General features: G+C 50.9%; 2 protein-coding genes across 2 annotated transcripts; both read left to right on the forward strand.

Moving 5' to 3' along the window:
• Positions 1-260: 260 nt before the first annotated feature.
• PIAS4 (protein inhibitor of activated STAT 4) lies at positions 261-23,793 on the forward strand. The gene is made up of 11 exons (XM_069878119.1): positions 261-387; positions 5,372-5,801; positions 11,713-11,797; positions 13,687-13,728; positions 14,133-14,223; positions 14,552-14,680; positions 14,768-14,873; positions 17,787-17,860; positions 18,006-18,166; positions 22,526-22,656; positions 23,114-23,793. The coding sequence occupies exons 1-11, from the start codon at positions 361-363 to the stop codon at positions 23,317-23,319; spliced, it is 1,482 nt and encodes a 493-aa protein (XP_069734220.1). The 5' UTR covers positions 261-360; the 3' UTR covers positions 23,320-23,793.
• A 2,287-nt stretch (positions 23,794-26,080) lies between these two features.
• Positions 26,081-27,198, forward strand: LOC138731671 (forkhead box protein D4-like 1). The gene is made up of 3 exons (XM_069877755.1): positions 26,081-26,407; positions 26,714-26,886; positions 26,979-27,198. The coding sequence occupies exons 1-3, from the start codon at positions 26,156-26,158 to the stop codon at positions 27,196-27,198; spliced, it is 645 nt and encodes a 214-aa protein (XP_069733856.1). The 5' UTR covers positions 26,081-26,155.
• The last annotated feature ends 219 nt before the right edge of the window (positions 27,199-27,417 follow it).

Raw genomic sequence — 27,417 nt, forward strand, 5'->3', positions numbered from 1 at the left:
CACACAAGGACAGAGAGACACAGACAGGCAGAGGCAGACAGGCGGATACACATGCACGCACAGACAGACAGACAGACAGACAGACAGACAGACAGACAGACAGACAGACAGACAGACAGACAGACAAGGACGGACGGACGGACAAACCGGCCGCCTCCCCCCATATCGCGGGTCGCGGTCCCTTTAAGGCGCCGCGGGGCCGGGGCCGGGCGGGGCGTGTCCCGTGCGCATGCGCGGCGGGCGGGGCGGCGCGGCGCGCGCGCGGATTGGCGGGCGGCAGGCGCCGGCGGCCCCTCCCCGGCCCGCGGCCGTCACGTGACCCCGCGGCGGTTCCCGGCGCGCTGGACGCTGGAGGCCAAGATGGCGGCCGAGCTGGTTGAGGCGAAAGTGAGTGACCCGCTTCCCCCTCCCCGCGCCTCCCCCCCCCCAGCCCTCACCGCCTCACCGGGCACGGCCGGGGCCGGGGACGAGCCGGACGGCTCCCTTCGGGCGGGCGGCACGGCCTCAGCCCCGGCCGCGGCGCTGCGAGCCGGGGGGGGGCGGCGCCCCGGGACCGCCCCCCCCACCCTCCCCCTCACCACCTTCCTCCCCGTTTACCTCAGGGGCTGCGGGCCTGGCCCGGGGGTCGATCGGGGCCCCCCCGCCGCCCCCGGCAGCGCTGCCACCGCGCAGAAGGACCCGGGGGTGCAGGGGCTCCGCGGTGGCGCCGGCCCGGCCGTTGGGGGGGCGAGCAGAGCCCCTTGTTCGCCAGGGGGAACGCGTAGGGACACCCTCCACCCGTCACCGTGACCGCAGGGGCAACGGGCAGAGCCCCGCCTGGTTACCGGGACCGGGGCGAGGGGGGCAGACAGGGGCCTCCCCAATCTTCGTGACTGAGGGATGAGGGGGGGCAGACAGAGCCCTCCACTCTTCGTGATTAAGGGATGAGGGGGGATAGACAGAGCCCTCTGCTCTCCATGGTTGAGGGATGATGGGGGGACAGAAAGAGCCCTCCACTTTCTGTGACTGAGGGATGGGGGGCAGACAGAGCCGCCCACTTTCCGTGACTGAGAGGTAGGGGGTCAGAGAGGGCTTCCCGCTTTCCATGGCTGAGGAGGGGGCAGGCAGACCCCTCCCCACTTTCCGTGACTGTGGGACAAGGAGGGGGACAGACAGAGCCTCTCACTCACTGTGACTGAGGTGGGACAGGCAGAGCCCCCACTTGCCATGACTGAGAGGTGAGGGGGGTAGACAGAGCCCCCCACTCACTGTGGTGGGATGACAGGCAGAGCCCCTCTCTTGCCATGAGTAGGAGCAGGATGGGCAGAGCCCCCTGCCCACCATCACTGGGAGCTGAGGAGGGGGAGGTAGAGTCCCCCATTCCCCATGACTGGTCAGTGAAGGGGGTGGGGGGGACAGGTAGAGCCCCCTGCTCGCCATGACAGAGAGGTGAAGGGGAATAGGCAGAGCTTCCACTCGCTGTGATGGAGGAACAGACAATGCTCACTGCAAGCAGGGGTGAGGAGGGATGGACAGAGCCCCCTGTTCACTGCGGTGGGGGGACAGGCAGAGCCACCTACTTGCCATGACCAGAGGTGATGGGCAGAGGTGATCGGGAGTGAGGACAAGCATTGCTCCCATCCTGCTGGGACCCGGGGCCCAGGGAGGGACAGACAGATCCTCTATTCGCCGTGACCAAGGGGTTAGGGGCAATGAGCAGAGCCCCCACCCACTGTGGGGGTAGATAAACAAAGCCCCCCATTTGCCGTGATCAGGGTGGTGAAGGGAGGGGGTACAGGCAGAGCCCCCCTCTTGCTGGGACCAGGGAGGCATGAGCAGATGGGCAGAGCCTCCCGCTTGCTGGGCCAGGGGGTGAGGGGGAATGGGCAGAGCCCTCTCCTTGCTGTGGTGAGGGAATGAGCCGAGCCCCCTGCTCACCATGACTGGGGGCTGAGGAGGGGGACAGACAGAGCCACCTGCTCGCCAGGGAGGCCTGGGGCAGCCTCTGTAGCTGCTCTGCAGTGGGATGAGGTGCAGGGTCTCCACAGCAACCATGCCTGAAGTCAGGGAGTGCTTCCAGGGGGTCTGTATGCCCCATCAGCCTTTTTGGAGGAAGGACACCCCGCACTCTGTTGCAGGTTCCTCCCTTTCTCTTGGGATCTCTATTCACCAACACCTTTCTGGGAGCCAGGACTGCGCCCCATCCCACTGCTGGTGTTTGGCACTGCGAAGGGCTGGCCAGTGGCACTCAAGCAGGCTACACCTGGCAGAGTCACGAGGAAGCCAAGGGTGCTTACTGAGCAACTCCAGTTGGACAGGACAAGAGGGAATGGCCTCAAGCTCTGCCAGGGGAGGTTTAGGCTGGACATTAGGAAAAAATTTTCACAGAAAGGGTCATTGGGCACTGGCAGAGGCTGCCCAGGGAGGGTGTTGAGTCACTTCCCCTGGAGGGGTTTAAGGGATGGGTGGATGAGGTGCTAAGGGGCATGGTTTAGTGATTGATGGGAATGGTTGGACGCGAGGATTCTGGAGGTCTTTTCCAATCTGGTGATTCTGTGTGATATGAGAAGTGTTTAGCACTGGCAGGATCAGCCCATCCATGAGGATATGGCTCGACAGTGGCAAAAATAAGATTTAGAAGAGGCTTGCTATAGGAGGCCCTGCCCTCTCCCTCTGCTGGGCCCTTCTCCTCTGGAGGAGGTGTGCTTCCAAGGCAGCATGGTTGTCCGCGTAGCAGGTGTTTGAAGCGACTCCTCGCATGTTCAAGGCTGCCTTGGGGGAGGAATAGACTGACTGGGCGATGAGAAGCTCAACATGAGCCGGCAACGTACACTTGCAGTCCAGAAAGACAACCGTGTCCTGGGCTGCATCCAAAGCAGTGGGGGCAGCAGGGTGACGAGGGGATTCTGCCCCTTTGCTCTGTTCTGCTGAGACTCCACCTGGAGCTCTGAGTCCAGTTCTGGAATCCCCAACATAAGAAGAACATGGAACTGTTGGAAAGGGTCCAGAGGAGGCCACAGGGCTCCAAGGGCTGGAGCACTTCTGCTATAAGGCCACACTAGGAGAGTTGGGGTTCAGCTTGGAGAAGAGAAGGCTCCAGAGGGAACTTAGAGCAGCCTTCAGCACTGAAAAAGGCTCCAGGAAAGCTGGGGAGGGGCAGGACAAGGGGCATCGGTGTTCGGGAGAAATGTTTTCCTATAAGAGTGGAGAGGCCCTGGCCCAGGTTGCCCAGAGGAGTAGTGGCTGCCCCATCCCTGGAGGGGTTCAAGGCCAGGTTGGATGGGGCTTGGAGCCCCTGATTCAGTGGGAGGTGTCCCTGCCCATGGCGGGGGGTGGAACTGGATTGACTTTGATGTTCCTTCCAACCCAAACTGTTCTATGATTCCCATGATCTGAGTAATTAATATGGCCTCTACTGATAGTAATATTGTGCAGGTCCAAGCCTCGTTGGCGAGTTGTCTTTGAAGTTTGTTCTCTTACTGCTCAAATCTGTTCATCCTTCTGGTTTGTAAATCCTTCCTAATGTAAACTGTAGGAGACTGTCAGCTCAAACTCCTCTTTAGACAGCAACAATCCCGAGTCACTGGTTGTGTCGGAGCAGTAACTGCAGGAATACCTGCCTGCTCGGCTCCTCTGATGGCCCTGGTACTGCACCACTGGAACGTTTGTGCTGCCCTGATGTATTTGTCTTTGCAAACGCAATTTATCTGCAAAGTGCCTCCGAGCAGACCAAACACGCTCTATTTTTGTGAAAACTGCAACACAGAAATGATTCCTCCCAGATTGCACGGGTGGTATCTAGGGAAGCAACGGGAAGAATCCTGACGTCCTGGTGATTAAACATCATTTCTCTCCTCTTTAAAGCTATCTGCCTTTTCTCCCCGTCATCAAAGGTATTTTGGGATGCATCGCGACTGCCAAAAATTTTAGCTACAACCTCTGACATTTGTGTAGTATCTTTTGGGCTTCCAGATTAAATGGCAGATTTAATGAAAAGGGAGTAAGTACAATGACATTTTCTTCTGTAGTTTGATTCCCACACATGCAGCAGTGATCGTTTAATGGTTCTGGAGTCAGTGGAAGCTTTTTTAATCTCCAATCAATCAATCAATCAATCAATCCGTAGCCATCTTATTCCTGGAAATGACAAGGCTAGTATTGACTTCAACAGAAATCTGATTTTTATGCTTTTTTACATTTATTTAATCCCCAAACAAGAGTGGGTTGAGAAGAGGCCTGCTGAGTCTCTGCTTCTGGTTTGTAACTGGGACAGCTGGAGTTTCTTCTGAATTCCTGTTTCCCACAAACCAGGAAGATTATCAAGTGAATACGTGCAGGTACCTGTTGAGATACTTCCAGGGCAGCTTGAATTTTCAAAGCCATGTCCTTTATGAGCTTGTCTGTGCATTTGTAAGACTGTTTTGTTGTGAGAGAGAACGGGAATATTGGTCACGCCAGGCTCTAGCGGCAATTTGATCAGAAGTCATTCCTAGTTCTCAGTCCAATGGAAAGCTGCTCTGTAGCATGATGTGGTCTTTGACTCTGCTGACGGGGAGAGGCTGCCTTTGAGAGAGAGGGTGGATTTTTGGAGACAGAGAGTTTGTAACTGCTTATCGAAACACTGAAATCCATGGTACCAGCACAACAGCAGAGGCAGCTGTTGGCTGGGATCCTGGGGGAGTGCTTGGCAGAGCACCCGGATAGGGTCTGGAGGCATTGTTCTCATGGGAACACACTGCTTGCTTTAACAGTCCTTCAGTGTCTTCCCATAGGCTGAAATACAGGGTGTTTTCTGGAAGAGCCCGTGTCTGGAGGAGGGATTCTAGAGGGGTTTTGCCTGTACGAATGATGTACAAGTCCACTGAAAAACAGCGTGAAAGGACTGGTGGCCCCAGTTCACTGTGATGCCATCTGCCTTTCCAGTTCCTGTTCATTTTTGTCCTTTGACTCACACTAATGATGTTTCCGATTTTTAACGTAGCTCTCTTACCCAAAGATGCCTGGGAAGCTGGGATGCTTTCAGCCTCTGTGGGGAAGGAGCTGATGCACTCTCACGCATGGGACCCACTGGCTGAGATGTTTTCTTCTTGCTTCAAGTCGAGATGTCCTGAGGATGCTTAGTGTTTGTCACACATGAGTTTTGAGTTATTTGACAACTGTTGTGGTGCATCTCTGCTTGGAGTGATCGATGGTCTCCTTTGTGTTTGCTTTACACAAACAGGTACCTAGGAAGTGAGGTGCTTCTCTGGTGAATAAAGCTGAGTTGAACAGGTTTGGGGGCTGTCTTATATGGGATTTTGTAGTATTTTGGGTTCCAGTTACAGAGAATGGCGCGGGCTGACACTTTTCCTTGTTATAACTGTAAGAACAATTTTAATTTTTTATCCCCCAGAACATGGTGATGAGTTTCCGAGTCTCAGATCTTCAGATGTTGCTGGGTTTTGTTGGCAGGAGTAAAAGCGGACTTAAACATGAACTAGTCACCAGAGCATTGCAATTGGTGCAATTTGACTGCAGCCCTGAAGTGTTCAAGAAAATCAAGGAGCTCTATGAGACTCGCTATGCCAAGAAGAGCTCCGAAGTCGCTCAGCCTCAGCCGCACCGATCTCCCGAGGCGCTCTCCATACATTCATCCTATGACCGTGGGAGCACTGTTGCTCGGACTTCTATCTCCAGCACTAATATTGACTATCCTGCCCTCTATGGGAAATACCTTAATGGACTGGGAAGGTTGCCACCCAAAGTTGCGAAGCCTGAGGTTCGGCTGGTGAAGCTTCCCTTCTACACGACCCTGGATGAGCTGCTGAAGCCCACAGAACTGGGTGAGCTTTCTGTGTGCTTGTGTACAGTGGGAGAGAAAAGTGAAATGGGTTTAAGTGTGAAAAACTGGCGATGTTGTCGAGGATCTGTAAAGTCCTGTGACGGGGAGAGGCTGATTAATCGGATGGTGGCTCCTCCCATCTCTTCCCTCACAGAGTTTAGGGCAGAATATTTATATCTGTTTCTTTTCCCTTCCTTGGAACAGGAATGCGGTCACTTGGAGACGTGATTTGAAAGCCTGTCTTGTTTGGCTGTAGCTTTCATGCCCTGCGTTGGGAATGCTGCTGTGTTGCACATTGCGGGCTTTTGCTGTGAATCATAAACTGCCTCCCATCGCTGTCATTCATCAGTGTATCGGTGGAAATCTTTGTGTTGGCATCTCATCTGCACCGAGCGGGTGCGCTGGCACGACCTACGCTAATGCTGGTTTTCCAGTGTTGAAAATACCTGACCTACAGCTTTCTGTGGATGAGAGAGGGTGTTACCCACATCAAACAGCATTTCTGTCTTGCTTTTAGTGCTCGTTGCAGTTCTTTGTGCGTGATGCTGTATATTTTGAGGGGCACCAAGGAAAGGCAGAAATGCTTTTCCCACCCTGGGGCTGAGAGACTGATGGTTCGTTATTTAATTCTGAGAAACAAAGAATGTTGTCGCTGGTGTTAATGTTCTTGTAGTGAAGGCAGCGTATACGGAGAAGTGTCGTTATAGTCGTCTGAGCCTCAATGTCTCCTAAAGTCAGGGTGGTGATGCCAGGCCTTGCTACCAAATGAACCTCGAACTTGGGAAGCTGCTCTCTCTTTGCTGAAAATAAATGATTGCTGTGCACGTGGGTTGGAGGAGGGAAGCAGATGACGGTATGGAAAGTAATTCATCAGGCTTTATAGCTGTGTAATTTCCATCTGGTTTGGAGGCTTTAACCATGTTAACGCTGTGATTGTTGAAGCTGTCGAGGGGTGACTGTCAATGTAAAGCTTAAATATTTTAGAAGTTACGTCTTCAGTGCAGGTTGGCATTTTTTATCCAGGAATGCAAATGCATTCGAGTAAAGACAGACAAATTCCCAAAAGGTGGAAGCATCCAGAGATGGGAGAAAGGCCTGGATACACTTCCTTCTATTAACAGGATTTGTTAGGAGTTAACATTCAATCTTCTCCCTCAGATCAGAGCAAGGTCTCATTGACTTTAGTTCAGCTCTGTGAGCTTGCTTGTCCCTCAGGTCCGCCTGTTCCCTGAAGTGTGTGGGACTGGTGTTCCTTTTCCATAAGCGTGTCCTGCCCACTGCTGGAGATCACTGGTGGACAGCGGAGCGTGAAATGTTTGCTCCTCACTGTCCCAGTCAGCTCTTCCCAGCCCAACAACACCTTTTAGGCGTGTTTAATTTTCCCAGCCTGGTGAAATGCAGCTGTAATTCTGTCTGCCTGTGCTGATGTGAATGCCAGAGTGTTTGTTTCTCTGTAAAATGGGGGTTATTGCAACACTGTACAGGTATCAGCTGCTCCCCATTGCTACCCGTAGCAGCCAAGTGACTCCACTGGGATGTGGTTCTGGAATAACTTCTGTCGTTAGAATTTACCCGCAAATGGGGCTCAGCGTCATGTGGAGGGATGATAAAACAAAGTGCTCTAAGAAAAAATAAGTGTTTTTCCCTGTGAAGCTGCACCAGTTCATGCTTCATTTCCCAGATTTCACATTCAGTGTTTGGACCAAGCATAAGGTCCTTGGCAAGCTTTGAAACTCGGAACATGGCAGTGCCTGAAAGAGATTTAAGGTCTCGAGTCCATTTAGAAGCACCATGCTGCTGTTGTAGTTCCCTGTTTCCCTAGGCTACAACAGAAGGATTTTAAGCCATGGTGGGAGCACAGGAAGCTTAATTTGTATGTGCCGGACTTCAGTTTGGAAGGATCTTCCTTAATGAATGGGTTCTCCTGCCTCTTGGAGGCGATTGCCTTCAGATCAGAGGTGAGGTGGGCAATGCCTCTTCTGGTCTGTAGGCAAGCAGGTTCCCTGGAGGGATATCAGATTGCTGTTAGACTGTAGACAAAGGTGGCTTCGGCTAAAAGCAGACAGATTAGCTCTGTTATGAACCCACTAATACCCCACATTTGGTAACTGCAAGCACAGTTTCAGTCCATTTAAGTATTAAGTCCAGCGTTTGGGTTATGTGCATGGAAATGGCTTCTGCCGCAGCTCTCTGGTTTGGTCTAAGGATGTCAACTGCAAAGAGTTCTCCTAATTTACTGAAATGGCCACAATTCTCTTGGGTAGATAAGGCGTACAATTAAGACTGATCAGAATCCTTTCTAGAGGGAATGAATTCCAATATCTTCTCTGCATTCTTTTGTAAGGAGGTAACAGGCAGAGTGGTTGTGTGAGCTCTGTGGTGTTTGAGGCCCTCGCTGGTCCCTGCACTCATCCTCTTTTCATCTTCCTGGGCAGTGTGGATGTAGCTTTTGGCAGTAATAAAGCACTGTAAGGAATCTGGGATGATGTTTTGTCCCAAATGTTGGCTGTGACAGTCGGCACTCGCTGTAGGTGCTGAGGCTTTGACTTCTCTCCTGGAGCTGTGCGGCATGCTGAAGGAGACCTTGCAGTGCAGCTGGGGAAGCTGAGGGCTGGGCAGGCTGGCAGGTCCTTCTGCTGCTGATGTAAACAGCGTTTGTTTTGGTTTGTCCTTCTAAGAATCCCTGCCATGCAGCACTGGTGGGGCTCTCCTGTCCTGTGCAAGCAGTAAATCTGCTGCTTAAGCCACCTCCTCTGAAGCTGGACTTTGATTGCTGTAAACAGGGCCATTGATTTCACGGCAAAGGCAACTGCATTCACCTACTTATAGAGCAAACCCCACTGCGTTGGGCCGTCTCCAAGGAATCCCAGAAAAGCACACGTTTGCACTGTTGATGTATCTACCTAAACAAGCTGCAGTGCGCTGCTTCTGCTGCTGACAGCAAGAAAAGATGCCATGCAGTCGCCTTGCCCTGTCTCTCCAGACCCCTTCTGTCTTGTCACAGCAGTTCCAATAGCCAGGGAGGGTTAAAAACCAACCCTGTATGTTGTATTGTGCCCTGTGCTGTGCTGTTTGAGATGTAGAGATGTGAGAGAAGGCTCGAAAGCTGCTCCTCAGCCCCTCAGCAGCCTCCTGCCAGCACCTCATCCCTTGCTGATCTTCCTTTGGGATCTCCAGCCATGGAGAAGACAGTGGGATCTCTTTTTCCTAGGGGTGCCTAACTTCTTTAGCGAGTTTGACCAGTAAGTGTAATAATGAGGAATGGTACCTTTCAAAAAAAAAGCAAACCAAAGCAAAAATCCCTTTGGTGCAGGGAAACCCCAACCCCCCCAAATCTCTGGAGTCCTTATTTTGCATAGCAGCTCGAGAACTGTGGATATGTTGGCTCCTCAGAATGAGAGTCCATTGCGATAACTTTGGGCTCATCTTGAAAGTGGTTTGCCATATCCTTTTGGGATTTGGAAGTTTTATATCTTGACTCATTCTGAGGATTGCTGATCAAGCTTGATCTTAAAAATTGATTTCCTGCTATTGACAACTGTTAAAATAAATCAATCCCAGCAGGTATTTTACAAGTTGAGGAACTGAGTTGTGTGCTGAGGCATCTGTCCTGGGGAAGGGATGAAACTCAATTATCTGAACGTATTTCACTTTTAAAAACTGTTCGTTTTCTGGCTGCTCAGCAAAGAAATGAATGGCTGAGTGGGTCCTCTGAAGCGTTCAAGGCCAGGCTGGATGGGGCTTTAGGCAACCCGATCCAGTGGAAGGTGTTCCTGCCTATGGCAAGGGGGTTGGAACTGGGTGAGCTTCCAACCCAAACCATTCCATGATTCTAAGTGCACCTTCTGGAGCCAGGGCTCATTTTCCAGCATTAAGATTTTGAAAGAGAATCATGTCTTTATGCAGCTCTGTCTCAGAGCAGTTTTAATTCCAGTCTTTTGGGGAACATTCTCATGCACATTCTCCAAAACATCCTGTTCCGATTCCTGCTGGCAACAAGGTACGTGTGGACACATCCCAAGTCCATTCAGCAGTCTACTGTCTTCCTGACTTTTTTATTTCCCGTCAGCTCTCTTTTGCTCAGGTAACACTGAGAGCTTCACGTGGCTCTCCAGCAGTGTTCTGTGAGCGCAGTGAGGAAAGACTCCTGGAATCCTGCCTGGAGAAGGATCCGCACAGTGAGAAAGCAAATGGGGAGCACATGCTGCTGTGGCTGCTCATTTCTCTTACTTCACGCACAAAGAGGAGTGTTGTTAACTAAGGAGAGAGACGTGGTCACTGGGCTGTTTCTTGTTTTCCTGCACTGGTGGTAGCACCATCGGTAGCTGGTGCTTTGCAGCCCCGCTTGCTCCGTACGGGGTAGTGGGGTCTTTGGCCTCAGCACAGTTGTTGTCAGCAGCTATTTCATGTCTTGTGAAAGCGAGCAAACCCCCTGTTTGGAAATTCAATAGTGAGCTGGTTTTGATGGTGGAAAGTTGCACTGGAGAGGTGATAGCAAACTGGTTGGGTGCTTTACCTGTGTTGCTGCTGGGAGCCTGTGATGCAGTCTGCGTTCAGCAGCCAGGTGCTTTGGGTTTGCAGGGGAAGAGGAAGCTGATAGAAATGCAAAACAAAACATGAACAGCTTCTCAATTTTCCTAATCAGGTTTGCTTTGTCTTTGTGTAGCTGAACATCAGGAGGACACTCTGTCTCTATAGACAGTTATTTAAGCAGCGATATTAAAAAGAGTTTTTGTTGTTTTTCTCTATCGCTTTCTAAAAATACCAGCTTGTATGAAACACTTTGTTTTATGATGGCTCTTTTTTTTTCAAGAGACATTGGGGTGGAAACTGGAAGTAAATTAAAAGTCCATAAAGAAAGCCCCTTTTGCATTCTCCAAGCTGAATTATTGGAGGAAAGTATCCATAGTCAGTGAATCGGATCATCACCACTTCTTCCGGGACCCTAGAGCTGCTGAGGTTTTGTCCTTCCTTCACCTCATCTAATTCACAGACAGCAAAGCACTTTCCTCATTCTCAAGTGCTGGTGTATTGGCTCTCAATAAACTAGCAACTAAAGTGATGCAAAGAAAAGCATCCTATTCTTGCTAAACGGCGGCGGGGGGGAGCTGTTTTATCACTCCCTGTTCTCTGTGTTTGTCCTGTGACTTTCAGCAGCTCAGGGCATCAGCCTCACTTGGAAACGTGTCCTGACACTAAGAGAACGTGTTTGAATTTCAGACAAGGTACCAGACAGAAGTAGTTGCATAAGTTTTCCACATCTCAAGCTTAATTTTAACCATGTTAAATGCATTTGATCTTAAAATTATGAATGTACAAAAGGCCAATTAATGCTGGGTTCTCAAGCAAGTGTTTCTGCAAGTGGAGAGCTCTAACACCCTGCCTGTACACACACCCTCAAGGTCAGGTGTTTGCAAGTCATGTTTTGTCTCTTACAGCTTGTTTTGTGATGCTTTTTATCATCTAAGCTGATAGTTGTTGTTGTTGTTTCCTTTCTTTTCCAGAATTGGTCTGATCAGTCTGGTGGTTTCATGCTTTCATGTCATGCATAGATCGCTTGTTACGCTTCTTTGGGTTTTGTCTCCACACTGTGACACTACTTATGGTTTGTCCTTACACACAAGCACACGATTATTGGCTCACAGATTATTTCAGGAAAAGTTAACAAAAAGCAGGTCCAAATCCACTGTGCTCTGTTAGCTCTCACAGGCAAAGCAGACAAGCGATAAATGTTTAATCAACAGTGGATTTGCCAAAGTACGTGATGATCAGAGTTCCCGTGCAGCTGTACAGGAGGAAACCAGACTTGGAAGTAAACAGAGCTCAGAACAGTAAAAATCACCATGTGCCTAGCAGTGTCCAAGAGCTGGGTGTTGCCAGTTTGATGTACAGTGTTTGTTTTTCCTCTTCAGTTCCCCAGAATAACGAGAAGCTTCAGGAAAGTCCGTGCATTTTTGCTTTAACACCAAGACAAGTGGAGTTGATCAGGAATTCCAGGTACTTCTCATTGTGTATTAACAGTTGGAGAAAAGGGGTCTGTGTAATTCCTCTGTTCCCTCTCTGTGAAAGCCTCTGTGCTCTGCAAGGAAACTGTTAGAGGACGTCAGCAGATGGGCTGTTTCTGTGTAAAGCAAGTAACTTTGTGGGAGGTGGGAGGTACAACTTCACCCATCTAAGCCCTAGGCTTCACTTCTGCTCCCCTAATCTTCCTCTTGAATAGCAGGAAAGGCAGTATGAAATCGTTGATGGCCTAAATTCTCCATTGAGCTTGTGTTGTGAACATTTGCAGCTTCTGCTTTGCATCAAAAGTTCAAAAGCTGTACATGTAACCCTGTTTGCATCTGAAAGAGAGCTCCCTGCTTGTAAAGGAGTCTATAGCGACTGGATAAGAAAATGACTTGTACAGGTTAGGATTTACCCTGACCTCTGTCACGGTGCAACTTTTGATGCAAACAAAGAAACGCCTGAGAGATACTGAGGCAGGCAGCAAGGCTTCTTCTGTCACTGACCTGCTCCCTTGGTCCTTGCTGCCGTGAAGGACAGCAGTGCAGAAGAGGCCCTCCAAAACTAAGCATAAAGCCTTTAGATGTTGCTCTATACTGGAAAATCATACTGTAGCATCAGAGAAAGATGAAGTGTCTTGAGTATCCAGTTTGTGGTTGTGATCTCAGTTGGCGAACAGAAGCAGCGCAGGGGAAGCTGTTTGAAGGAACTGATACGCCACAGTCTTTAGGTGTAAAGACCACATGTCTTGTATCTGATTCCTGATGCTCTTCTCTCCATGTAGTCAGACTTGTGAGCAAACTTTCACTGTCAGTAACACAGCTTAAATATTCCATAGTGGGGGTTTCAGTGAGAGCCTTTCCTCATCTAGAAGGATCACTCGGCATAGATCTGCCTTCTCCCGCTGCCTGGGGGGCAATCCAGGTGTGTTCCCCCACGTCTAAACCAACCACATCAGGTCCTGCCAGCTGAGCTGAGAAGCCTTCCCTTCTACCCCCAAAATCCAAATAGTTATACTAAAACGCTGAGTTGGAATGTGAAGCACTTTGAGGCAAATCAAGACTAATTTGGGCATCGGTTTTAAGAGGCAATTGTTTTCAGCTGAAAGAGGAGAGATTGAGATGAAATGTTAGGGAGAAATATTTTGCTGTGAGAGTGGGGAGGCCCTGGCTCAGGTTGTCCACGGAATCTGTGGCTGCCCCATCGCTGGAGGGGTTCAAGGCCAGGTTGGATGGGGCGTGGAGCCCCTGATCCAGTGGGAAGTGCCCCTGCCCATGGCAGGAGGTGGAACTGGATGGGCTTTTGTCCCTTCCGCCCCAAACTATTCTATGATTCCATAGTTCTGTATCTTATCTAATGCCTTGCACCCTGTGCAGAATCTAGAGTATGTTTAGCATCTGAAACCCTGTTACGAAGAGCACTGCAAACATTAACAGTGTTGACAGAGGTTCTGCTGCTCCCCTAACACTTGGTTCCTTGGTTTCCATGAGCACCTTTAGCTGAGTAATTGGACAAAGAGAGTCTTGAAGAGCACTGTCAGATAGACCTGAAGCTAAAACCTGGCTTTTGTACATGTGTACAGATCAGCCAAAGGATGCCAGGCAAATGGGAATCTTTCACCCAACACTTTTATAGTTTTGTAAACCCAGAGAAAGCCTGTAGGATGATGTGTTAGGAAAAAAAAATAATTTACAGGGCCACTGATGTTTGCAGAAGGAATTGTACAATGTGAGTAAAATTCTGTAAAGTGAAGAAAAGACCAAAGCTCCTGAGTCTGGCAAAAGTGCAGCTGATTTTGGCTGCCCTGGGTTTGGTTTTCTGTGTGTGTGTTTTGGGTTTTTTTACATAAGTGATCTGAAGTTTGTTTCTTCTTTATTTACCAGGGAGTTGCAGCCTGGTGTGAAATCAGTTCAGGTTGTGCTAAGGTATGTCTGGGCCCTGGGTTGGTTTAACATCAGAACAGGGGAGGAGGGAGTGCACTGCCAAAAGAGATGACGTTTTCATGTGGGTTTCATAGCTACAAAGATAATTGACAGTAGTTTGTTCACAGGACTAACACAGGCACCTTAAATTCTACTTTCTAATCTCTTCCTCCATGTGCTGCTTGACTTAGTGCTGCGGTAGGAATCAGCAGTTTGTCAGGTTGTGCTGCTCAAGTATCAAGTCAGCGTCTGACCTGGGAGAGCCGAGCGGAACGGGCTTTGCGTTGGCCAGAGGAGGGAGCAAGGGCTGGTGTGGGGATGGTTGGGCTGCTGGGAGCCGGTGATGTACTGAGAGCTTTGCACATGCAGGCAGTGCAGGGATGTTGAGAGATGTCATTTCGTTACAGAATCTGTTATACCGACACCAGTTCTCCTCAGGAGGATCAGTACCCTCCCAACATTGCGGTGAAAGTGAACCATAGCTACTGCTCAGTGCCGGTAAGTCAGCTTGGCCGGGAGCTGTGACGTGCCAGCTTGGGAAGGACTTGTCTAATTTAGAAGAAAATCGTTTTCCTGATGAATGCAGACAAGAAGCTAGAGTATAAAAGCGCACGGCTTAGTTTAAAATTAATTTTCTAGTGGATTAGCTGTGTTGCTAGTGAAGTCTTTTTGCAAAGAGACTTGCTTGATCTGTTCAGCTCCCTTCTACTCCTCTCCTTGAGAACAGTGGCTGAGTAGAATTTAGTGAGGTTAATGAGTAGATGTGCCCACATGGAAGTATCTTGAGTAGAAACATATCTAAATACATGTAACCTTTCTGCCTTAGGGCTACTACCCATCAAACAAACCTGGCGTGGAACCTAAAAGGCCCTGTCGTCCCATCAACCTCACCCACCTCATGTACTTGTCTGCAGCGACCAATCGCATCACTGTCACCTGGGGGAATTACGGCAAGGTACGTCCTGAAGGGAATCGCACAGAACTGCCCAAATGACCGCAAAAAAGCAGCCCTGCTCATTCTTTCCCCTCCTTCTCTCATCAGAGCTATTCTGTGGGGCTATACTTAGTGCGGCAGATGACTTCAGCAGAGCTGCTGCAGAGGTTGAAAACCATTGGGATCAAACATCCAGAACTCTGCAAAGCGCTTGGTGAGTGTATCTGCTTACGAAGTCCGCTCTGTGCCTGTGGGACTGCAGCATCCCTAACTGCCAGGCTGCTAGAAACATGCTTGGGAACAGCCACTGAGTTTGATACAATTTCTTTCTTCCAGTTGTATAAAACCACTTTTAATTTGAATTAACTTGTTAAGGTGTACGTCAGTTATGTGAAACTGCCCCAAATCTGTGTGCAAATCATGTTTCTCATGGCTCTGTGGAAGCTCTGAATCACTTCAGCTGGATTTAGGATTTGTCCTCAGGTTGTATCGTGGCGTGTTCTGCTGAGGGCCTGTGTCATTCTGACCTGAATGGCTTCATGCCTTCACCTGAGTAATTATGAGCTGATGAATGTTACATAGCACCTTGGCCTTGACCCATGCGATTTCTGAAGATTTCTGGAGCAAGGGATCCTGGTGAAAATGTCTTGCTGCCCCAACACCTTGTGAGTCTGAGGGGCTGGCAGCAGGATTTCACCTCCAGCACTTTCATATGCGTTGAGAGCTTCTGAGAAGAGATGATCCCGAGAGATGCTTATTATAGACGGCTCAGGTAAATCATCATGGTGTGAGGCAAATGCAAAATGTTACTGAAAATGAGAGGGGATTACCTTTCCAAGGCTGAATCTGACTTGCAGCTCATGAGTGTGGAGGATTCCATTTATTTGATGTTACTGGAGAGAGTATTCTTACTGTCTAATTCTACATGGGAGAACTTATACCAGGGACTGTGATGATCTTTAAAACAGATATGGGCAGCTTATTCCGAGTATAAGAATCGTAGTCCTGAAGGAAGATTGTAGTTCATGGGGGAGATGATTTCAGGCACATCTGGTCTGTAGGTGCTGATTGCAGGTTGTGGGATGTGCTGCTGCCAAGCTTTGGATCTTCATGTCGAGTGCAGCATTTCTGCAGCAGGTGCTGAACATTCCACACCAGGTAGTGTCTGTGACAATTTTAGACCCCTCGGACAGCCAGCAGGGATTCTAATCAGGATGCTCCAGAACAAGCCTTATGAGGAGCAGCTATGGAACCCAGGGCTGTTTAGTCTGGAGAAAAGGAGATGAGTTCCTTATCATTGCCTTCAACTACCTGAAAGGAGATTGTAGTGAGGTGAGGTTGGTCTCTTCTCCCAGGCAGTCAGTGACAGAAAAAGGAGAAATGGACTCAAGATGTGCCAGGGGAGATTTAGGCTGGATATTGGGAGGAATTTCTTTACTGCAAGGGTTGCTCAAGCACTGGCAGAGGCTGCCCAGGGAGGGAGTTGAGTTGCCATCCCTAGAGGGGTTTAAAAGAGTAGATTTTGTACCTTGGAACATGATCTGGTGGCGGACCTAGCAGGGTCTGGACTCTGATCTTAAAGGTCTTTTCCAACCGAAGCCATTCTGTGATTCTATTTCTCCTTCCCATGAATCACAGAAATTGATGCACAAGGAATGCTCTCACAAGAACTTTACCAAAAAATTAAGCTTGGTTGCAAAGTCTCCTAACTTGCAGAAAACAACCCCAAATCTTGTAATCTCCTGGGGAATTTTGCATCTGAGAAGTTGCTCTCTAATTAGAGCTGTGTGTTGCAAAATGGTGTGTAGCCTTATTGTTTGCAGACATCTTATTATGATCTGAAAAGGTCACAATAAATGGTTGACTTGCTCCAAAGAAAAATGGTGATGGGAAGTGTCAAAGGCCTTTTCAGATAGCAGTGTGAGCAGCAGCCGCGTCTTAGGAGTTGTGGAGCAGCTTAAAGCCAGTTTTCTGTGCTGATTCCCCTTGACATGGGACCTGCACGTCTGCTGCTCTTTCCGATTCACCTGCAGCCCCTCTGGGTTTTCCTTTCAGGAGGCAACACTGCGGCAGGATTCTCTACCTGCTTTCCTAGTATCTCGCACTTTCCAAATGCCTGCTGGATCACTGCTTCTGCCTGGTTTTGCGTGGCTGCCTTGCTTTTTGAGCTCTCTGGTACCTCTGGGTCTGTTTGTAGTTCCCAGAAACAGGCTGCTGCAATAAACGGCCAGCAGATAAACAGTAGAGTTACAGCCCAGTAGAGAGAAGGCTTGTTTATCGGATAGGGAAAGGGTGGGATGTGTTTTCCAGTCAATTTGTCTTCATCCTAAGTTCGCTCGCTTCTGGCAGTGCTTTCTCTGAGTTTCAAGGGGCAGAGGGAGGCAGTTATCTCTGTCTTGTTGCTATTGCTCTCAGAAGGGAATATAATTCATTATCTTTGTGCCAATGACGAGATAAACCTAAAGTGACTTCAATCCAGAAGTCTTGCCATGTGCTACTGCTCTGTCTATCCACTCTTACCCTCTCTGTGGCAATGCTGGGTATGCAGGTCCCCTCCAAAGGGCGATAAAGTTAACTCCTGGTTGGCTGCCTGGTGTAATAGTAACATGAAAAGCTGGTCAGCAGCGTGATTTCCTCTGTACCCTAAGCATCCAGCCTGTAGCTTGTTAATAAGAGGTGGATATGAGAGCATTAACATTGTAGCTAGCAGACAGCACGCGGAGGGTTGCCCTCATCCCACCACCTAAATCCATCCCTGCTCCTTCATCTACTCTGCCTGGATGCGAGGCAGCGCATGCTGTTTGCCTAGGAGAGCTGGGTGGTTGGGACAGGAGATCTGTAAGAAAACGTGAGCTTCCTGGCCTGCTGAGGAATTCTGCAGCTGGTCTGGAGACCACAAGCTGCCTCATCACGCACAAGGCTTTTGGTTCACCTAGGCTGTTAATGGCTAGTCAAACACAGCAGGTTTAGTCTCTGGTGTCCTCTGTCCCTGACAGGCAGAGGTTCATAGGAAAAATGATCGTACTCAGCCAGGGGCTGTCGCTGGGCTGCTTGACCCGTGCCATATGTTGTTGCTAAGGGTTAAGTTTGCATCTGTTGAATTTTGTGCCCTCTGCTCTTACTGCAGTAAAAGAGAAGCTACGCTTGGATCCAGACAGTGAAATTGCCACTACAGGGGTCCGTGTCTCGCTTATCTGTCCGGTAAGTCTTTGTAATATGTTTTAGCCTGTTTTTGTCAAGAAAGCCAGACCAGTTTTGCAAACAAACAAACTTATCGCTTAGGAGACCCAACTGGTGGCTGCTTGAGTGGGTTCTGTTGCTGACTTTCTGCTGTTTGGTTCAACAGCTTGTGAAGATGCGGCTGTCTGTCCCGTGCCGGGCGGAGACCTGTGCACACTTGCAGTGCTTCGATGCAGTCTTCTACCTACAGATGAATGAGAAAAAGCCCACGTGGATGTGCCCTGTGTGTGACAAACCAGCACCCTATGACCAGCTAATAATTGATGGGTGAGTGTGCACACTCCTTTGTCTTCAGCCCCTTTCTTTTTCTCCACTGAGTGCAGCATCTTGTCTTTTGGTCCATGCACCTGATTGAAGTTCACCTCAAAACAAAGCTGGAAGCTTATTCTACTGATGGAGAAGGGCAACGAAGCTGGTGAAGGAGCTGGAGAACAAGCCTTATGAGAGGTGGCTGAGGGAGCTGCGGTTGTTTAGCCTGGAGAAAAGGAGGCTGAGGGGGGACCTCGTTGCTCTCTACAACTGCCTGAAAGGAAGTTGTGGAGAGGTGGGCACTGGTCTCTTCTCACAAATAGAAAGTGGTGGGATGAGAGTAAATGGCCTCAAAGGGGAGGTTTAGATTGGACATCAGGAACAATTTCTTCATGGAAGGGGTTCCCAGGCACTGGCAGAGGCTGCCCAGGGAGGTGGTTGAATCACCATCCCTGGAGGTATTTAAAAGGGAGTAGGTGAGGTGCCCAGGGATCTGGTTTAGTAGTGGGCAGGTACGGCTGGACTTAATGATCTCAAAGGTCTTTGCAAAACTAAGCAATTCTATGATTCTGACTTAATTGCCTTGATGTGTTAGAGAAAGGTTTGGCTGTTTGTCTGACGTTCTTAATGTTTGGATTTAACACTAAGGCATTTTGAGAATCAGGCACTTACTGCCTCGTTCTTCATCAGGCTGATGAACCTGCACAGCTAGCAGCCTTAGCTGACAAGTATCATCCTATGTGGAATAAACCACTTTATAAGCACTGGATAAGATTATTTTTGATAAGAAACATCCTCCTGTTTTCTTGTGAGGTGCTTATTAACTCCCAAGCAGTTCCGGGCATGCAGTAAATGTGATAAGGGGATGTGCTCTGCCAGTTGTCAAACAGAAGGTCCTGCCCTGAAACAGAGGTACAAAACACAGTCTTTGGGAAGGCGTTTGTGCAGTCTGTGTGCCTGCTCAGTACAATTTCTGTGGCCATTGTGAGTACCTTGGTGTCAGGGATGGGAAAGATGCCTGTTTTGCATGCCTAGAGGAGAAAAAGGCAGCAGGCTGAGATGCACTGGAGGGACACTGTTGAAATGCTCTGGATATGTTGTCCAGGCTGGGAGTTTTGTGGATCTGCCTGAGCTCCCTGGGCCCCTCCCAGGCTGCTCCCTCTGGGGACTCCCAGTGCCTGTGGATCCCTGCTAAGAGGCTGGGCCTGCGCCGCAGGGCCTTTGGGTGCTCGGAGGGCCCTGGGGGCTCCCTGCTGTGTGGGAGGGGATGCTGGGGCAAGTGGGGTCTGCTGGGAGGGAAGCAGCTTTTGGAACAGCACTTCTAGAGTGGGTTTGCAAAGGGCAGTCTGCAAAGTTGTGTTCCATTTGGGTCTGGCTGCTGCCTGCCCTGTCTGGGCCAGCAGGACAGAGCTGCACCAGAATCCCGGTTCTCCATGTTCCCAGCAAGGCAGCTCCTGTCTCTTCTGCAAGAAGAATGTTCTTTTTTTCACTGTTTACTGTGAATGTGTCATAGTTGGAGTAGTGCTGTAAAAGCACTGGGGGAGATTGTGTGAAGTTCTGGACTCAACACAGGAAGGACATGGAGCTGTTGGAGTGAGTCCAGAGGAGGCCACGGAGATGATCCGAGGGCTGGAGAGCCTCCTGTACAAGGACAGGCTGAGGGAGTTGGGGTTGTTCAGCCTCGAGCAGAGAAGGCTGCAGGGTGACCTTAAATCAGCTTCCAGGACGGAAAGGGGCTCCAGGAAAGCTGGGGAGGGGCTCTTGATCAGGGAGGGCATAGAATCATAGAATAACCAGGTTGGAAGAGACCCACGGGATCATCGAGTCCAACCATTCCCATCAATCACTAAACCATGTCCCTCAGCACCTCGTCCACCCGTCCCTTAAACCCCTCCAGGGAAGGGGACTCAACCCCCTCCCTGGGCAGCCTCTGCCAGTGCCCAATGACCCTTTCCATAAAAAACTTTTTCCTAATGTCCAGCCTGAACCTCCCCTGGTGGAGCTTGAGGCCATTCCCTCTTGTCCTGTCCCCTGTCACTTGGGAGAACAGCCCAGCTCCCTCCTCTCCGCAACCTCCTTTCAGGGAGTTGGAGAGAGCAATGAGGTCTCCCCTCAGCCTCCTCTTCTCCAGGATAAACACCCCCAGCTCTCTCAGCCGCTCCTCTTGTTCTCCAGCCCCCTCACCAGCTTCGTTGCTCTTCTCTGGACTCGCTCCAGAGCCTCAACATCCTTCTTGTGGGGAGGGGCCCAGAACTGAACACAGGATTCGAGGTGCGGTCTCACCAGAATTCTCCAGCCATGAATTGGGCAAAGGTTGCTTTACACTTGACACTCAACTTGTCATGAGGTTTTTGGTCCATGTGGGAATGGGGTTTCCCATCTCTCTGGACTGAGTTTGCCGTTTTCCCAAAGTGCAGAGTGCTCACTGAAAGTTGGGAGAGCTGGAGTGCTGCAGGTCAGCAGGACAAGAACACTTTGGAGGTGATGCTGGTGTGTCTGAGAGAGCCTGGATACTGCAAAGCTTCGAAATGCAGCTGTGTGCCAGGAGGACTGCTCTGAAAACCAGGAAATCTCCCTCTCCTGGTTGCAGGAGGAGCAAAGCAGACAGCAGGGCCACCTGAGGGCAAGCTGGAAAACTGGAATTCAGAGGCTGCTTCTAGAGAATAGCACAGTAAACTGCTTGCCTTTTTTTCCACGAGTAAAGGAAGGAACAAGGAGTGAATTAATGTGAGCAATAACCTCCCCCCACTCCAAGATGAAGGTTTGTGGCCTCAGAACATGGGGAGACAGTGTCGTGGGCCAGGACCACTGACATCCGTAGTGGTGTGAGCCAAGCTGAGAGCAGCCCCGAGGACTGGTGGAGCAAGCCACACAGTTCTTGGCTTCTGGAAATTGATCTCCACCCTCATGGCTTGTATAATTGGCCTCTAACACAGATTCCCTCAAAAGCAGGGAATGTTTAGAGAGAAACTGTTCCGGTGCTGCACACGGGGCAGCAAAACGAGCGTCTGGGTCTCAGCCTCATTGTGCATTCTCGGAGCCAGGCTGGTGACAATCAGAGCATTGCTGTGTCTGTAGGTCTTGATTTAATCCAGGAGCTGTGGCTTTTCAGACAGTCTGAAGCAGCCTAGGTAACCTGTTTGCTTTGTCCTCTGGCCAACACCAACAGGAAAATCCAGTTCCTTCGAGATCTCTAACAAGGCTGCCAAGGCTGAAGGGGAAGCTGCAAGGGGTTGGACTGGGGAACCTCCACAGGTCAGCAATGCATGTGTTTCTCCTGGATGAGGAGGAGGTCATCAGTTGTGAAGGCTCAACGGATTTCCTTGTCTTTCTTGCTCAAAATTGGGTTTTGGTGCTGGTTCTGTTGGGTAAAGGTGATCTGGACCTCCCTGAAAGTCAGCTGGAGGGAACCTGGCAGTTGTAGCGGAGGTCGTTAGTCAAGGAAGGGGTGTAGGCCCCTGAGGAGGTTGGTGGAGTCTAGGATCTTCTTGGCCTTGTCAGCTTTTTTGGAATTGCAGCCTTGGTGGTTGCTCTGCTGGATAACGAGATTGGCTGTGGAAATGCATTTCCTTCTTGTGCTGGGAGAAAGCAGAAACTTTCTCCTACCAGCATGCCATGAATATTTTTCCTGAGCCTTTAAGATTTTGCTCTTCACTCTCCTTTACACCAAAGAGAAACACTCAGATCCAGAAGGGAATCCTTGTAGAACAGCAGTTCCAACAGTGTGTCCAGATAAACGTGCCAGGCAAATAGTGGGACATGTTGGAATAAAACAAGGACCTGGTTTCTGAGGAACAGTGACCCAGAGGAAGGGCAGCATTCCTGTTCGTATCTGCCAGGAGAGGTAGCTGACATCAAGGTTTCTGCACTGAGCGCATTTTCAGTGGTGAACTTGTTTTTCTTGTGTTATTTTGGTGGCTGCTGTGGTGACTTTGGGAAATAAAAATAGGAAGGAAGTGAAGTGTTGCTTGTTGGATATTCTGTCCTTGGTGTGGATGTACCTGCTCCAGCTCTGAAGCAGCTCTAGACGGGACATGGACATCTCTCTGGAGGCGGTACTGCAGGTGTGGTAAACTGGGTGAAGAGGCAAGGCTGTCTTCTAATTGCATGTAATTAAAAAGTTTGTTCATGGTCTAAGTACTCTGTCAGAAAAGCCTGGAATGGTTTGCACTGCCAGAACCTGTATTTGTTTTATGGGAAACAAACCGAGCCTGTGACTGCGAGGGCTGCCTGTTCTGCTCAGCAGCCTTCACCTGACGCCAGATGTCTTTTCAGTTCGGGGCTGCTTAAGGTGAAGATCCAGGTTGATTGCCTGTCACGAAATGCATTCTGCTGATTGCCTTGAGCTTAACAAATGGCATCTTCTCTCTTGTCCAGACTCCTGTCAAAGATCCTAACAGAATGTGAAGATGCGGATGAAATAGAGTACCTGGTGGATGGCTCCTGGTGTCCCATCAGAGCTGAGAAAGAGCGGAGCTGCAGCCCTCAGTGTCCAATATTAGTCCTAGGTGAGTATCTCTGGGGCTAAAGACCTTAAATTCCTGTAGGAAACGAGCACAAATGGCAAAGCTGGAGTTTCCCCTACTGGCTTGGGAGAAGCTGTGTGATGTTGGAGCATAAGTTTGGCTCTCGGAGAGCTTCCTCTGGATAGCCCCTTCGTTTTCAGCTTCTCCAGAGATGACCAGCATTGCCAGGGCTCCTCGTGTCCCTGAGGAGAGGAGGGATGGGGATTGGGTGTCGATGCCCCAAGCCTCTGTGTGTGTTGGAGCCGTTTGGACGCTGCCTTTAAGAACATGCTTTAACTCCTGGTCAGCCCTGAGGTGGTCAGGATGAGGTGACTCTTGTAGGTCTCTTCTAACTGAAATACTGGAATTACCGTAGAGCCGTGAGAGACCGGGAGTATCTGAGGATCCCTCAGCTAGGCTTGAAGTGTCCTAACAAGCCCTCTCTTCCTCCACCTCTCAGGTTCTTCAGATGTGAACGGGCTGTTGCCCACCCCAAACAGCAACACTGAGAACGGCAAGGCCGCTGCCGACGTTGTGGATTTAACACTGGACAGCTCATCATCGGAGGAAGAGGAGGAGGAAGACGAGGAAGAAGACGACGATGATGAGGGACCCCAACCAAAACGACGCTGCTCTTATGAGAAAGGTTTAGTTTCTGCCTGCTGACTGCTGAAGCAGCTCTGAATCTCAGAACGGACAGACTTGAATACTCTGGTGCTTACGAAACTGGAGGAAGGGGGAGCATGTCCTCTCCCACCTCATCTCCCTTCCTCCCTGATCTCCTTTGACTCTCCTATTCCAAATTACTCATAAAAAGAAGCGAAAAAGAAAATGAAACCAACAAACCGCAAATGAAAAACAAACCATTGAGCTGCTTCTTGGTTGGATAACGACCCCACTCAACGCCTGACCCTGGACTGGAGTCGGAAGCAAGGAAAGTGTCTTAAACTGGGTAGTCGGAGCCTCCAGCTCGCTGAGCTCTGCTGCCCTTCACCAGGACGGTTTGGATCGGTGAAGTTCACCTGCAGACCTACAGGACATCCAGCTCCCGGACATCTCCAAAGCTGTGTGCATTTTTATCGTCTTGTTAAATAACCATTCCTTAATTAATCTAAAGTTTTGCTGGACGTGTGAGTCCAGGGCGGGGAGGGGGGTGGGAGCTGGGGGTGGGAATGGGAGGTTTGTGTAACCCAGCGAGTGTAGAGGGGGTTCCGAGGGGTGGGGAACGGGGGGTACGGGGTGGAAGGGAAGGGATGTACGATTGGAATCGCACTGTTCTAGCTAGGAGCTCCAGCAGCTCTGCACCTCATGTAAAGAGACACGGTTTGAATCTGTTAACCTTAATCCCAAGGTAATGTAGAAATTGTGCGTAGTGAATCATTTTAGTTGAGCAGAAGCCATGGGGAGGGTGGGGAGGGCTCGAACCACAAATCCGTTGTATTTTTGAAGTGCAATAACTTGGTGTTTTTGAAGACGTAAAAGGGCTGCGCATTCCCTTTTCTTTGCGAAGGCTTTGTTTCTGGAGGCGGTGGCAGTGACCTGCAGGACAGCCGGACACCTGGCACGTGAGGAGGAGCGGGGTGGGACGAGGGACGCTCAGCCCTTCAGGAAATGTCAGGTGGGGGAATCTCAGTTTCTAGCCAACTACCTCGGTAAACTCCAATTCAGGTTTCTTTCAGTCATGACCCAGCGTGCGGCCCGGCACCGGCGCTGCTGGCGGCACTGTTGGCGCAGGGTGTTGAGGACAGAGCCGAGGGACGATGCGTGGAGCCCGGCGACCACGCGTTAACAGCCTCCGGACTTCCCACTTCTCTGTTCAAGACTTTGGTCCCAGACCCAAAGCTACTGCTGTGCTCTTGATGGCAAAACGTTGTTGCTTTTGAGTTTCCAAACAGTAACCTTTGTGACTTTGTCCTAGAGAACTTTTTGTAATTAACTTTGCGGAAGCAGCTCTGCTGCTCGCACCGACGCCTCTGAACTCTGTTTTGCTTCGGACCTTGCTGACTTTTCTCCATTGTAGATGAGAATAAACGTTGTAAAGAAGCTGGGCCTGCATCGCGGCGGCCGGGGCCACCTGAGCAGCGTTCGGCTGCACCGCTCCGAGCTCTGCGCGAGGGGCACTGCTGGGGCCTCGCACCCCGAATGCCGTTGCCTCCCTTCGACCCTCGCCTCCCAGCAGCCGGGGCCGTTGGGAGGACAAGGGCAGAGCCAAAGCGACGGCGCTTTCCAAAGCGTTGGAGAAAAAGCAAAGCGCGGATGATTCGACAGCGAAAGAAAAGCCAGCAAGGTCCCCCCACAACTGTTCTAAATCCTTGTTAGCGACTCGCCCAAAAGCAAAGACTCATCCTCTCGATGCTTTCCACGTTTGGAGTTTCCTCTCCAAACTCTCCTGCTGCCTCCCATGTGCGGTGCAGGATCTTCAAATCCCCAGCATGGGAGGCTCCGCATCGGGATGCTGGCAGAGGGAGCCTCCTCGCTCCCAGTCCTCCCTGCCCAGCTCTATTTTGTGTCAGCGTATGAAAATTCAAAGGCAAAAGAGGGGAAAGGATTTAACCCCCGCCCCTGCGCTTTCTCCCCAGCCTCCCTGGCGTCTGGCGAGGGCGTCCTGGTCGGGGAGTGGGCAGCAGGCGAGGAGGTAGCTGCTTGCGTTTCCGCTGCCTCCAGACCTGCTCCCACCGAGAAATTCTTTATTTCTTCGATGCGGGCTTTTCTTTTTCTTCTCTTTTCTCTCTGGTTTGCGTGTAAGCAATATGTTTTCAGGTTAAAAAGGGGGCGGGGGTGGGAAGGGGATTAAAACACAACCCTGGGTAGAGCTGAACTGTTAAGTTTCACTGTCTGAAGCGCTGTGGCTCGTGTCCCCGGCTGCGCAAGAGCTCTAGAGTCCGGTTTATTTCTAATAATTGTATTCTAATTTAATTGCTTTTTAATTTTCCCGGCCAAGCCACTGTTTGGAAACATCAGCTTCTGTTCCCGCGTTCCGTTTGAGTTGGCCAGCTCTTCCTGTACAGATGGGTTTGGTTTTTTTTTCTTTATATCCTTGTTTTTTTCTTTTTTTTTGTAAAGAGAAGAGAAAAAACAAAAAAAGAAAATTATTTTTCTTTCCTTCAGTACACATTCTTCAAAGTTCAAATTATAGTGTTTGTTAAATAAAAAGAAAGATTTACATTTAATTCCGTGTCGCCTTGTTGGGATCTTGCTGGGGGAGGGTGGGGGTCCTGGGGCAGCACCCGGAATCTCCTTGGGAATTGAGGGGTGAGCGGACACCGGGGCCAGATCCCCCCCTCCCCGCAGGCACCTCGGTGCCGCTGTGAATTCCTCCACCTCCAGCGGATTAATCATTTTATTTATGAGGCTTAAAGGGCCAAATCCCGCTAAAGCCGGGGCTTTGCCAGATAAACAGCCCGCTTTGCGAAGGCAGCCCGTTTGTGAAAACACAATTAGCAAACCCCGTAATCTGCACTAATTACCAGGCCGCTTGGTCTCCCCTCTGGCTGCCGGGACCATGGGGGAGACGACGGTGTCCGGGGAACGGCGCCCGCCCGGAGCCTCCTTCTCCATCGAGTCCCTCCTGGCGGAGCGAGGGGACAGGACCCCCCACAACCCCGCGGTCCCCGCGCCTCCTCCTGGGGACAAACCCTCGCAGTCCTACATCGCCCTCATCTCCACCGCCATCCTCTCTTCCCCGGAGAAGAAGCTGCTGCTCTCCGACATCTACCAGTGGATCATGGACAACTACCCGTACTTCAAGAACAAGGTGAGGGGCGGCCGTGCTGGAATTTACCCCTTTTGGGGGGCTTTTCACCCAGCTTGGGTGGTTTGGGGTGGATAAACTGGGAGCTGGGGCTGGGCTGGACTCACCACGTCTCCGCTGGCCCTGGTCCACCTGGAAAACCCACGTGCCGGCACCTGTATCTCGGAATGACTTTAAGCAGTGCCGAGGGGCTGGTTTCTCCCGGCAGCTCCGGCACCGTTCACTCTGGTGCCTACTGATGTCCTGGTGGTGGGTGGGTGGTGGCCCTGGGGTGGCCGTAATCAGCCTGACGGGCGCCTCTCGGCCCAGGAGAAGAGTTGGCGCAACAGCGTCCGCCACAACCTCTCCCTTAACGAGTGCTTCGTCAAGGCCGGCCGCAGCGACAACGGCAAAGGCCACTTCTGGGCCATCCACCCAGCGAACCTGGAGGACTTTGCCAAAGGCGACTATCACCGCCGGCGAGCCCGACGCCGCGTCCGCAGGTCAGTGACCTTGGGGGGGGCTCCGCCGGGGGGCTCGTGGGGTGTTTTGGGGCTCAGGGCTGACCCCGCTCGCGCTCTGTTTCCCCTCGCAGGGTGAACGTCGGCTTCTACCACCCCTACGCCCTCTACAGCCTGGGCTGCTGCTGCCCCTGCTGCCCCCCCAGGCCCCCCCTCGCCCTCCCCGCGCTGCCCCCCATCGCGCTGCCCGCAGCCCCCCGGCAGCGCCCGCCCGAGCGCCCGCGCTGGCTATGGGGACGCGGCCCAGCGCTCCGGGGTCCCGGCCCCCTCCTTCCCCAACCCCCCTTCCTCTAACCCCTGGGGGGGCCTAAAGGACACCCCCCCCACCCCCAAAACATTGGGGGGCAGCTCCGGGCTCAGGGACACCGGGGGTGGCACCTCGCTCCTGGCCCCCCGAGCCAAAGGGTTGCATCCCTTTCCCTGTGTGCTCGACAAGGGTGGATGCTGGGGTGTCCTTGAGGCGCCCCCCCCATCCCACATGCCAAACAGGGATCTCCATTCTCATTTCCTAGC

This window comes from Phaenicophaeus curvirostris, chromosome 28 (genome assembly GCF_032191515.1).
Source record: "Phaenicophaeus curvirostris isolate KB17595 chromosome 28, BPBGC_Pcur_1.0, whole genome shotgun sequence".
Taxonomy (NCBI): domain Eukaryota; kingdom Metazoa; phylum Chordata; class Aves; order Cuculiformes; family Cuculidae; genus Phaenicophaeus; species Phaenicophaeus curvirostris.